General features: G+C 54.4%; 2 protein-coding genes across 2 annotated transcripts; one reads left to right on the forward strand and one right to left on the reverse strand.

The window, feature by feature from the left end:
• The first annotated feature begins 1,607 nt into the window (after positions 1 to 1,607).
• GDF15 (growth differentiation factor 15) lies at positions 1,608 to 4,603 on the forward strand. The gene is made up of 2 exons (XM_032868513.1): positions 1,608 to 2,166; positions 3,670 to 4,603. Exons 1-2 carry the CDS (start codon positions 1,923 to 1,925, stop codon positions 4,317 to 4,319), a joined length of 894 nt encoding a protein of 297 aa, XP_032724404.1. The 5' UTR covers positions 1,608 to 1,922; the 3' UTR covers positions 4,320 to 4,603.
• Positions 4,604 to 7,833: 3,230 nt separating this feature from the next.
• On the reverse strand, positions 7,834 to 12,102 carry LRRC25 (leucine rich repeat containing 25). The gene is made up of 3 exons (XM_032867689.1): positions 11,988 to 12,102; positions 10,591 to 11,384; positions 7,834 to 8,681 (listed from the first exon to the last, which is right to left on the reverse strand). The coding sequence occupies exons 2-3, from the start codon at positions 11,373 to 11,375 to the stop codon at positions 8,543 to 8,545; spliced, it is 924 nt and encodes a 307-aa protein (XP_032723580.1). The 5' UTR covers positions 11,376 to 11,384; positions 11,988 to 12,102; the 3' UTR covers positions 7,834 to 8,542.
• Positions 12,103 to 12,631: the final 529 nt, after the last annotated feature.

Below are 12,631 nucleotides of genomic sequence, written 5' to 3' on the forward strand. Positions count from 1 at the left end.
GGGAAATAGACGGAGGGAACTTCAGAATCCTATCCCAGGCTTAGAAACGCCGGGGAAACAGATGACCAGCCAGGAGCTGGATATATATGAGGTCTCCAGCATTGACTCGCCCCTACGACCTTACGCACGTCCTTGCCTCCCCTTGGTTTGGTTCCCTTATTCAGTAATGGAAAAGTGTGTTAACAGTGTCTGAGGGCAGAGGCTAGAGAAAGTTGACGTCTCACCGCCATTGATCTTGCAAGGATGCCTATTAGGACAGCACCCCCTTTGGCCCACCTAACCCCCAGGTTAGGTCAGGTCTAGCCACTGATGCCCCTTGCTGACCTGTCCCTACCAGTTCAGATTACTCAGCACTCTGGCTCGCCTTCAGGGCCTGGCCTCTGCAGAGGGCATGGCAGTGTGGCTGTGAAGTGGCCCCGGGCCTTGTCTGGTCGGTCCAACCCCCGTTACTAAGCACTCACTGTGTGTGCCAAGCTGGTGAGGCAAGAGGCTGTCCTTCCCAACAGCCCCTGTCATGATCGAAGTGACAGGGGTGGGAACCAGTGTGTTTACAACGTACCTAAAGGCCCGGAGCATCACGGAGCCAGGAGTGGGGGGACATTGGAATCCATAGCTGGGTGATGATGCCACTTCACAGAGGCTGAGACTGAGACTCAGGGGGACTGAGTCTCCCCAGTGGGTGCATTCTGGGGTTGGGGGAGGCATGGCCCTCTTCATCCAGGGGGGACTTGCTGTGTGGCCCCCCAGCACATCCTAGTGCCTCTCGCCCACACATATTCCATCACACTTCACACACCCCCTCCATCTGTCTCACACAGCTTTCCGTCTTCTCTCTGGCCAGGAAGCTAGATGCAGGCACAGGGGGGTGGGGCCAGGGGGCTTGAACCTTGGAGAAGGCTCTGAGGGGAAGACCTGGGTCTTTCTGGGGCACCCCTTGGCCGTCCACCATCTGGGGTCTGGATCTGACACACCAGCCCTCCCTGACCTAAACCCCAGCACTCCCAATTCCCCGCCAACTTGCTCTGGGCCCAGAGCCAAGAGACTGGGTCCCAGAGTAGCTTCAGCTCTGGCTAAGGGCCTCCCTCCAGTCTGGGGCAGACAGAGCCAAGCACAGACATGCCCAGGGCTGTGAGGTCAAGGCTGGGCTGGGGGGGAAGGACAGGGGTTGGGAGCACCCAGCTGAGCCTGGGAAGGTAGTGTCAGAGAAGGGGTTTTTTGAGTAGGGTTTTGAGGAGCAAATAGGAGTTCCCCGACAGCTAAGGATGAGTGATTGCAAACACACCCAGTTAACTACATACCTCCTATGTACCTGACCCTGTCCCTTCTATCTCATTTGAACTTAAAAGTCTCAGTTCTCATTTCCAGATGAAGAAACGGAGACAGGATGGAGAGGACTGACTTGACTTAGGTTGTATTTTCTGGCTCTTCCTGTCCCTTTCTCCTCTGCTTCCTTTGTTTTTCAGCATCTTCAGCCTTTGGTCCTAACCAAGAAGGGAGAACAAGAATCCCGTGAGGGAGAAGGCCACCACTTAGGGTGCTGCTGTGGAATTTAGCACATAGTTGGTAGCTAATAAGTCTTTTTTTTTTTTTTTGACAAAAGCATTCTTTCCACCAGCCCACCAAGCTGGAAGTCCCTATCTCATAGAAGAGGATACTGAGGTTCAGAGAAGCTTCTAGGGGGAGGGTACCCCTGCTTCTCCAGGAGAAACCCTCCCAGAAGGGCCTCCCCCTGAAAAGCAGCCCAAGACTCAGCCAACTATGGTCCCCGGAGTGTTTACTCTGCACCCAGGGCGGAAGGGACCAGGCAGGCGGGGGCGGACAAAGTCCGGGGGTTATAAAGGCCAGTCCAGCAGCGTCCGGTGTCTCGGTTCAGAGCTCAGCTAGCTCGGCACGGCTGGACAAGGGCACCACACTCCTCACCCATGCTGTCAGTGCTGCTGATGTTCTCGTGGCTGCCTTCGGGAGGTGCCCTGTCTCTGGCCCAGGAGCGCCTCCCAGCCTTTCCGGGACCCTCAGATGCTCACTCCAGCACGGACATCTCTAGAGCCCAGGAGTTTCGGAAACACTACGAACACCTGCAGACCAGGCTGCGCTTGAACCAAAGCTGGGGTGATTCAAACTCTGACCTCGTCCTTGCAGCTCCAGTCTGGATACTCACTCCAAAGCGTGAGTGAAATCTAAGAGACCTCTGTCCCCTAGGCAGCTACCATCATCTAACCAGTGGTTCTGAGTCATAGGGGCCCAGGCCTGCCACCGAGCCTCAGTTTCCCCATCTGTGACACGGACAAGAACAGCTCTCGTTGGGGCTGACGGGATGCTGGTGGCCTGGTTTATGCCAAGAGGGGTGAGGCTTGGCCAAAGTGAGATGTTACAGATTGCAGATGGGGAAACTGAGGCTCAGAGAAGCCAGGGATGCTTCTGAAATCTCACAGAGCCTGGAATGCCCTGAGACAAAGTCCGGCGGCAGGGTGTGTGTGTGTGTTGGGGGGGTACTTATCCTTGGATGTGAGGGTTGGGGGAGGGCGCACAATCCAGAAGAGAGGGTGCAGGGGAGCCAGCAGAGTGGACAAGAGGGGTGGGGGGAGCAGAGGAGAGCAGCGCAGCACAGCGGTAGGTGGAATGTTCCAGATCTGACGCAATCCCTTGACACGGCACCGCTAAAGTCGCACGTGGCATGTGCCTTAGGGAGGGAGGAGATAGTCTCTCACCATCCACAGAGGATCTAGGGGGAAGAGAGGGCAGAAGGAGATCTGGGTTATGCTAGAAAGTGGGAGGGGTTGGGGAGGAGTGTTAGGGAGCGTTACTATCGTGCCCTAATCCTACGAGAGCTATGAGACTCTGGGTAATCTTCTTGTCCTTTTTGAGCCTAGTGAGTCCAGGGCCCTCAAACCCTAGTCCCCGCAGTATCTCCAACACCTGCACCAGCCTAGGGCCCTGAGAATCCTGGGGATCCAGAGATCCTTCATTTTCAGATATGGAAACCAAGACGCACAGCGTTGAAAACAAAGTAGCTAGCCCCAGCACTTAGTAGGCCTTCAGTGAAATGTTTTTGACTGCCACAAGAGGCAAAACCAGTGTTTGGATTTTAGTCCCTCTAAATATCATGTAGACATTAATCCTGCAAGTTTTTTTTTTTAAGTTTTATTTATTTGAGAGAGAGAGAGAGAGAGCACAAGCAGGGGTAGGGAGGGGCAGAGCACAAGCAGGGGTAGGGAGGGGCAGAGGGAGATGGAGAAGCAGTCTCCCAGCTGAGCAGGGAGCCCGACATGGGGCTCCATCCGAGGACCCTGGGATCACGATGAGAGCTGAAGGCAGAGGCTTAGCCGACTGAGCCACCTAGGTGCCCTAATTTCATCAAGTATTTACTAAATACCTACTGTATGCCAGACATGATGGTGACCAGGCAAACAGAAATCCCTGAGGGGATTCAGGAGGGGAGATGAAATGATACACAATGAAATAAAAGAAAATAAGGCAGTGCCTATTTTAGGCAGGCTGGAGGGATATGTAGCCTGCCATGCTGAGTCAGGGGAATAGTGTGCTTGGAAGAGGAAGCAGCTTGTGCAAACGCCCTGAGGTGGGATGCAGGCTGGCGCGTGGGAGGAAATGGGCACTCCGCGCCTGGCGCACAGTAGGCCCGTGGTTAACTGGCTTTCCTCTCTTCCTCAGTGCGACTGGGGCCGGGCGGCCACCTGCACCTGCGCATCGCCCGGGCCGACCTGACTGAGGGGCTCCCCGCAGCCTCCCGCCTGCATCGGGCGCTGCTCAGGCTGTCCCCGACGGAGCCCAGCTCGTGGGACGTGACTCGGCCGCTGCAACGTCAGCTCAGCCTTGGAGGTTCCCGGGCCTCGGCACTACGCCTGCGACTGCTGCCTCGGTTGGACAAGGACGGGTTGAGAGCAACGTTACCTTCCGCACGTCCCCAGCTTGAGCTGCATTGGCGGCCAAGCGCGGCCAGGGGGCGCCGCGACGCGCATGCGCACGCCGGGGACGGTTGCCCCCTCGGGGAGGGACGCTGTTGCCGCCTGCAAAGCCTACGTGCGTCGCTCGAGGACTTGGGTTGGGCCAGCTGGGTGGTGGCGCCTCGCGAGCTAGACGTGCGCATGTGTATTGGCGCGTGCCCAAGCCAGTTCCGGTCGGCTAACACGCACGCGCAGATGCAGGCGCGCCTGCACGGCCTGAATCCCGACGCCGCGCCTGCGCCATGCTGCGTGCCCGCCAGCTATGAGCTGGTGGTGCTCATGCACCAAGACAGCGACGGTCGCGTGTCGCTTACGCCCTTCGACGATCTCGTAGCCAAGGACTGCCACTGCGTATGAGCGGTGCTGGTCTTTCACTTACGGCTCGTGAGCAGTGGAAGCAACCTCAGAGATCCTTGCCTGTCGAATGGACTTGTGGGACCTGAGATACCCGATTTCCCACCTCTGCTTTCTATCCCCCCTTCCCACACCTCTGTATTTATGTTTGTATTTATTATTAATTTATTGGGATGCTCTCCGTGGGGACTGGAGGGCTGGGGAGGGCTAGTCTGACGGTGTGCACTTATTTAAAACTGTGGTAATAAAAGTGAAGGTGTTTAACCTGAGCTCCGTGGTGTCCAGGATGGAGCTGGTGACCTTGGGAAGAATCTTCCCCTCCCTGGCCTCGGTTCTTTTTTTTTTTTTTTTTTTTTTTTTAGATTTTATTTATTTGACAGAGAGAGAGCACAAGTAGACAGGCGGGGGGAAGCAGGCTCCCTGCTGAGCGGAGCGCCCTATTGGGGGCTCGATCCCAGAACCCTGAGACTATGACCCAAGCTGAAGGCAGAGCTTAATCCACTGAGCCACCTAGGGGCTCTTCCTTGGCCTCAGTTCTTACAGGGCACCTGGTCTCGGGGTGAGTGGAACCATTCAGGAATGCATGGCCAGAGCATTCTGGGATGTCAGTTACATGGTGCTCATGACACAGATGCTCATCTCAAGGATACCCGTCTCTTGGTCTCTGCTTCTCTGTCTCCTTGTTCCTCTGTTCCTGTTTCTGAGGCCCTTCTGGGTGTCAGTCTCCCTCCATGTCTCATCTCAGTATTCCGGCTTCTGTAGTTATATGGCCCTGTCTCTCACTGTCCTTCTGTCTCTGTCTGCATTGGAGTCACCTTTCCAAACACAGGCAACCCAGAGTCATGTCCATCTGCAGCCAAGTGTATCATGTGTGATGTTGCCTCCAACCCAGAAGAGTCCCATCACTTCTATTTGGGGCACCTCCCTCCATGTTAATGGTACCTCTATTCTTTCATTTAAAAAGAGCAAGGGTGGTGTGGGGGGCACCACCTGTGCAGCTAGGACAGCTGGGAGTTATGGGGCTCTGCCTGTGCTTGGTTTGCACCAGTCCACAAGCGACAGCATGGCAGCCATCCCCTCTAGCTGCTCGCTGGTCACCACCCATGGCCATTACCAGGGCTATCTGTGATCCATTTTCAGCAACAGCTCACGCGGAAGTGCGGAGTACCCTGGGGAAGCCATCCCTCAGCACCCTGGTCTCCCCAGAGTTGACCCGGGTCACTGGTGGGTGAGCTTCTTTTTCAGGAAGTCCACTCTCCCATACATGGCTTCAGTGTTAGAGTCCCAAGAGCCCTCAGGATCTCTCCAGGCCTCCAGAAACAGAATCACCTATGACTTGGTTCTGGAAGCCATGAGGAAGCAGCTCCGTGGCCAGCCTGGCAAAGCCAACTCCCCACCCCAGTCCTGTGGCCACCCCGAGCCACCATGCCTCAGGAGGCGCTGGGCTCATCAGAGCCCTTCCCCTTTCCTCACCTCCCCTCCCCCTAGACAAGGCTGGCTGCAGCAAGCAGAAGCAGTTGGGTGTTTTCTTTTGTTTTTTTTTTAATAACAGCAAAATACCAAAAAGGAAGTTGAGAGAACCCCACTCTTCACTATCCAAGCCACATGCATGCTCTCCTGACACCTCATAATTGGGTGCCCTGCACCAAGTGGAAAAGAAACTCCAAGCAGTCAGTTAAAAAAGGAAAAAGAAAAAAAAAAAAGGAGGAAATAGATACGTTGTGAAGAACATTTTCATGCACATGGCATCTCCCATTTTATCTAGTCTTCCTACTTAGGATCTTGGAATCCCCGAGATGTGCCAGGTCCGCCCCCTCCCCACACCCACCTGCCTGTCCACCCTGAGAATCTCCGAAGGGAAAGGTTATGGGGCTTGCTGGCAGCCATGAGAGGTGTGTAGCCTGTGAATGCTGCCACCCAGAGGCAGACCTGAATGATTGTAAGTACCCCTGAATGTATTCAGCAAATGACAGCTTTGTGCCAGAACTTGACTGGGCACTCAGGACACAGGAGGAACAAGACAGGCAAAAGCATTCTATCTGAGCCAGTCGAGTGAGGAAGACAAGTGAGTACAAAGAGAAATACTAAGAAGGTGGTGGATTGCGGTAGGAATTGTGCTGAGGAGTCAACCCAGGGAATGCATTAATGAGTGGAGAAGAGGTAATGTAGATGGGGGGGGTGACATCTGAACTGAGACCTGGAGGAAGAATAGGATTCGGGGGACAGGTGGGGAATGGGCATTTGTGGAAGTCAGAACAGCAGGTGCAAAGGCCCTGGGGTGAAAATGAGCTCAGTGTTCAGAGGCAAAACTGTTGAAGATGGGGCCAGTGGGGTGGGTGGGGGCCAGAATCCACCAGTGGTGGTGAGGGGTGTGGGTGTGTTTGAAGAGCCAAGGGTAGATGTGAAGGGTTGGGAGCTGGGGAGGGCTGGGATCTGATTTACCCTGGAGGTGAAGAAGGCAAATGATCAGGGACAGTAGTGGGCATTAGAACAGTGTCTAGGGTAGGGATGCAGGGGTTCAAGGAAGCTAAAGACCCTTGCAGGTTCCCTCTCCCACCTCAGATCATTCCCAAGTGCTGGGGAACCCAAGAAAGCTTCAAAATTAAGCTCAAACCCAGGGTCTCCCAAAGCTAACAGAGGCCCTGTAAGCATCTCCCCAAATATCGGCTGTTGCCTTTGCTGAACATTGTTATACCCATGTGCCTTTTTGTATCTCTAGTTGCAACTTACCCAGCTGGTCCCCCTGCCCAGTATTCGTGTCCTCTCCACTTCTCAAACACACATCCTTCAAATCCACTCCATGTTTCCTTCTTATGCACAGCCTTTTCCAAACTCTTTCGTTTGTCTCCCTCTGGAGCCCTTGGCCCCATCCCTCCCTCCAGCCCAGGTTTAACCTTTCAGGACCAAGGGTGTCTGTGTCCAGCTGTCTCGCCTAGACTGGAGGATTGTCAGGAGCCAGGCTGGGAGCCCCTGACAGGAAACCCAGCTGAGGCACGAGTTTGGAAAAAAGTCTTGAAATACACAGAGCTTTGGGAGTGATTAACTCTGCCTGAGGAGGAACTGAGAAAGGCCTCAGGAGAGTGGCATTGAACCTGGACTTGAAGGATGAGTTAAGACATCTCAGCTTATTAAGCTAAAACAGCTACAGCGACTAATTCCTTGTTGTACAGATGGGGAAACTAAGGGCCTGTTAATGGCAGAGTCCAGACTTGGATGGACCCATGCCTCCTGACACTCAGACCAGGGTTCTGCTTCTGTATTAAGATGTTTAACAGGGGCGCCTGGGTGGCTCAGTGGGTTAAAGCCTCTGCCTTCGGCTCAGGTCATGATCCCAGGGTCCTGGGATTGAGCCCCACATCGGGCTCTCTGCTCAGCAGGGAGCCTGCTTCCCTTCCTCTCTCTCTCTGCCTGCCTCTCTGCCTACTTGTGATCTCTATCAAATAAATTTTTTTTTTAAATCTTTAAAAAAAAAGATGTTTAACAGTGAGAAAAAATGGAAGGGGATGGCGTTCCGGGCAAAAGGAATGGCATGGGCAAATGGAAATTTCAGAAGTGAGGTGGGCTGGGTGTTGAGGAGGCCTAGACCAGAAGGACAGAAGGACGGAAGAGGGTAGTGATAGTGAGGTGAGTAGGGCAGAATTACGCAGGCCTCAACCACCAGGCTGAAGTCCTGGGGGGTAACGGGGAGCCACGGAGGGTGTGTGAGCAGGAAAGGGGCACAGTCCCATTCATAAGTTATAATGATCCCTTGGGACTGGTGTGGGCTGCCCTGGGAGCTGAGCCGGGGTACCAAGTGGCTGGGAACAGGGCCTGAAAGGGACAGAGGGGACTGACCAAGAGTGGGGAACAATTCGGGAATCTCTCAGAGAATCTGGTTTGGGGAGCTTAGGGAATCCCCACCTCAAAGAACCCACTTGCCCTGAGCCAGCAGCTTTGTGAGCCCTACAGCATTTATTAAACTTGGTCTGCACACCAAGGGTGATGACAGAGTTCATGAACTGACCCTCCTGTCGCCATACCGGAGCCTCTCCTCTTCCCCTTCCAGCAGCTTAGGGAGCTGAGAAGCAGAGCAGGGGCTAGAGAGGGAGCTGAAGAACCTCCCTGGGGCCTCAGCGATGGTCCTTCCCTGTCCCCATTCCTCAGGTGGGAAGACTGAGGCCAGGGAAGAGTCAGAATGCCTGAAGTCACAGAGAAGGCAGCAGCCTGGAGTTCAGGGCATCAGAGGCTCAGCGCCCAGGGATCACATACTCCTCCTCATCCAGCGGGGTCTTGCGCAATGACTGAAGGTTGCAGTAGACAGGCTGGGAGGCATGGTCGGGGCCCTCGTAGTTCATGTAGAAGTCGCTGTCCTCTGATGGGTGAGCCCTGGGGAGACGGATAGACAGGAGGAGAGGGGGCTCTCAGGGGGTAGGCACGTCAGCTTTGAGAGGCAAAGAAAGCTCTGGGCACCTGAGTCCCCTCCTAGTATTTACACAGGAGGAAACTGAGGCACACGGCAGTATTCTCCCGGCCTCCCAACTTTGTCTGAGGAAAAGAGGTGGGGGCCAGGGATTCAGGGAAGATTCCATGGATTTAGCATTGTAATGCTCTGGTCCAAGGACCTCAGGCCCATGGTCGAATTGTTTCCTTCCTTAAAGTTGAGATAGTTGCTCACTTTTTACATTAAAGTCTAGATTTTTTTTTTTTAATCTTAACTCTAATTTTTCAGTTTCCTTTTCAAAAATCAGAAGCTCTGGTCACACCAGACACATGGACACAGTGGCTAGGGCCAAACCAGTGCCCTTTCAGCTGGGAGTTTAGATTCTCTAAAACAAGAGACTTTGTGACCTCAATACAAACATAACTTGGAGGGTGCCTGGGTGGCTCAGTGGGTTAAGCCGCTGCCTTTGGCTCAGGTCATAATCTCAGGGTCCTGGATTCAAGTCCCGAATCGGGCTCTCTGCTCAGCAGGGAGCCTGGCTTCTCTCTCTGCCTACTCGTGATCTCTCTCTGTCAAATAAATAAATAAAATCTTTAAAAAAAGAAAATTGGAGTCTTAGTTTCTGAATCCATACAATTGGTCTAGGAGGAGATAGCTCCTTAGTGATGTCTCACTGTGCATGGTAGAGAAGAAATCCTCTTAACTCCTCCCCCCCCAAAAAAATCTCCTGCTTCTAGAACATTCTAACTCGGGTATCCCTCAGCTACTCATGTTTTAAGAAAAAAAAAAAAAAAACAGCTCAAACACATAAAACATTGTTTGCAGATAAGACAAGAGTAGAAATCAGACTCACACTTGCTTCCCATTTGCTATGAATTTGGGCCAGTCACTCCCCTGCCTCCTAGAGCCTCCATTGGTACAAGTAGGGTGAGAATGACAGATCCTGTTCTAAACAATGCCTTTGGTGGAGACTGATCCTGAGGCTTTGGTGACATTGAGGCAGAAGTGAGCATCACAGCCCAAGACCCCTTAGGGAGATGAGTGTATTCGACTCCCTCCTACAGGCCACTTCTGCCTTTGAGCCCTATTTGCATCTGTTTTGCATATTCTCTCATTTCTCACCCACAGCTTCCCACCAGCCTCCCCACTTTGTGGATTCCCCTACCCACACCCATCCATGACTCTGTTCCATTCCTGCCTGGATTCTCCCAGGCCCCTCTAGCCTCAGCTCTCAGGTCTTGCCTTCTCAAACTGATTCACAGAAGAGTCCATTCTCTCCCACCTCCAGGCCTTCACCCCTGTGGGGGCTGCCTCCTGCAGTAATTCCTTTCATTCCCTCACCCAACCTGGAAAAGCTGAAGCCATCCATCTAAGTCCAGCCAAGTCTAGAGGTATCAGGGCTTTGTGGGGGAGAGAAGGACACAGCTTTCTGAGCCTCTCAAGTGTCAAAGGGATATGTGGAAAGGGGAGCTGTCCCCATTTTACAGAGACTGAAAGAGAGGCTCAGAGATAGCCCTCTGTCACACAGGATCTGAGCCCAGGCCACCGACTACTTCTGCAAAGCCCCTACTCTGCCTAGAACACTTGCTTCCTCTCTCCCCATCCTTGGCCACCAGAAACTCAAGTTTGCAGGTCACGAAGGAAGAAACTTGTCTCATATACAGGAACTCGCTTAATTCTTATCCCAACTCTATTAGGTGGGGGCTGTTATTATCCCCATTTTACAGATGAGAAAACGGAGGCCCTGAGGTAAATCGACTGGCCCAAGATCACACAGCTTACAAGAGGTAGCACCAGGATTTGAACCCTGGCCATCTGGTTCCAGAGTCTTACAGACAGATCTGAATCACTCACCCATGTTCGGCCCACTGGTGCCGGGCAGCTGGCTGGCCCACGAACACATTCTCATAGTCGGGGGTGCAGGGTCTGGGCACGGCAGCTGCTGAGGGCTTAGGGCTGAGGCCCCGGCTACTGTATCTAGGCTGCTTGCCAGACCCAGACCGAGAACCATCCTGAGCAGCCCTTGTTTTGTTCATGTCCCGTTTACTGATCCTCCCACGGCCCCAGAGTCTCCAGGCCAGCACTAGGCCAGCAATGGTGAGCCCCAGGAGCAGGCTTCCACTGGCCACCAGTGCCCCGATGACCGGTAAGGACAGGCCAGGGGGGCAGCCAGCCTCCAGGAAGGAAGAGACATTGTGCCAGCCACCAGTAGCTGTGTCCCGGCACTGGAGAGGTAGCCAGCCAGAGCAGTTGTCCTGTCGGATCTGGTGCCAGGATTCTAGGACACAGCTGCAGTCAGCCTTCAGGTCAAGCGTACAGCGCAGGGCCAGCTCCCCATCCACATGGTCCAGTGGGTTGTTCGTGACATCCAGGACACTCAGGTTTCCCAGCAGTTTAAAGAAGAGCGGTGGTAGCTCTTGAAGACCATTCCCAGACAGGATAAGGTGGAGCAGGCTCCTGGCCTGCAGAGACTGGTTCTGGGGCAGTCTGAGGCCTTGGCCACTGAAATTCAGGCATGTGTCTTTGAACTCTGTGTTCCAGTCCATGTTTCCAGATGACACGTTGCAGGAAAATGCTTGGCTGCCTGGATCCTGCAGCAGCAGTGGCAACAACAGCATCCACGCCAGGGAGCCCCCCATTCAAGCAACCTAGGCAGAGACACCAGAATCCAGGCCTGGACCTTAGCCTGTGGTCACCTCACCCTCACTGCCTGTGTTTTGTTATTATTATCATCTCAGAGTGGCCCAGGCTGCTTCTGAAATGGTAAAACATGGGCCCTCGCTTGGCGCCCCTCTCGTTGGCTCTGGCCTCTGGCCTCAGTCGCCCCCTCCGGGGAATGGGTACGTAATCCCGGTGCCTGATGGTGCTGGAAAGCAGGAAAACCCGGCCCAGTCAGCCCCTCCCCTTCTCCCAATGGAGTCCCTTCTGGTTAAGTCTCCCCTTCCCCCCCACCCCCCCATCACGAATATTTCAGGCGCCCTCATTGGCCAAGACGGGACCATATGCAAAATAAGAGGTTGCCCCGGAAACGGCCTGCAGGGGGCCGCGCTAATTGTTTCTCGCAGAACTGCGTGGTTCTGGGAGTCTCGGGCTGGGGTCGGACGGGGCTTCCGTAAGGAAGCCCCTCCAGTCTGGCTTGAGGTCCCTTCCCGGACCCAAGTTCTAGCGCGTCGGTTCTGGTCCCACTGCCACGCTCTTGCCTCGGCGGTGCTGGAAGGATCTGGGGCGGGAGGGGCTGCGTGGTGGCTCACCTGGACGTGGGGCAGAAGTGCTCTGCACCCTCCGCGGATCCGCTGTGGTCCGGGGTTCTCCTCAGGATCTGCACCCAGCGACTCAGGGAAGAGGAACTGGTGTCCGGGTGCAATGCTGAGGGGAAGAATGAAGACACTGAGACCCGCCCCCCTGCAAGGCCTGAGGCCCAGGATTCTCACGGGAGGGGGAGGGGCGACCTGCTTCTCTTTTGCTGGAACCCAGTGACTAAATGTCCCCCATTAATACCCCAACCAACCGACTGCTACCTCATCAACTCGCTTCCTGGTGTCAGCTCAGTTGACGCCCAGCCCGTGCATTCTGTGTTCATTCTACAATCACCCAGGCTGGACTTCCAAAAGGCCTCTGTACGCCAGGTTCTGCGGGAGCACCCAATCCTCGGAGCAGACAGAGCTAGACACAGACCAGACACACCCTGTCCAGTGGAGTCAATCAGGTCCGAGAGAGGGACAGAGTCCTGGAAGGCTTCCTGGAGGAGGAAGCATTAGAATTGGGGCTTCAACACGTGAGTGGGGTTTTGCTGAGGATTCCTAAAACCTGCCTTTGACTCTCCAAGCTGCTAGCCTCCCCCACAGACTCAGAGCTCCTGTTCTGGTACATGGATGCCTCCATGCTGGAGGGGGCT

Source organism: Lontra canadensis, unplaced genomic scaffold (genome assembly GCF_010015895.1).
Source record: "Lontra canadensis isolate GAN:19392208 unplaced genomic scaffold, GSC_riverotter_1.0 scaffold35, whole genome shotgun sequence".
Classification (NCBI taxonomy): Eukaryota; Metazoa; Chordata; class Mammalia; order Carnivora; family Mustelidae; genus Lontra; species Lontra canadensis.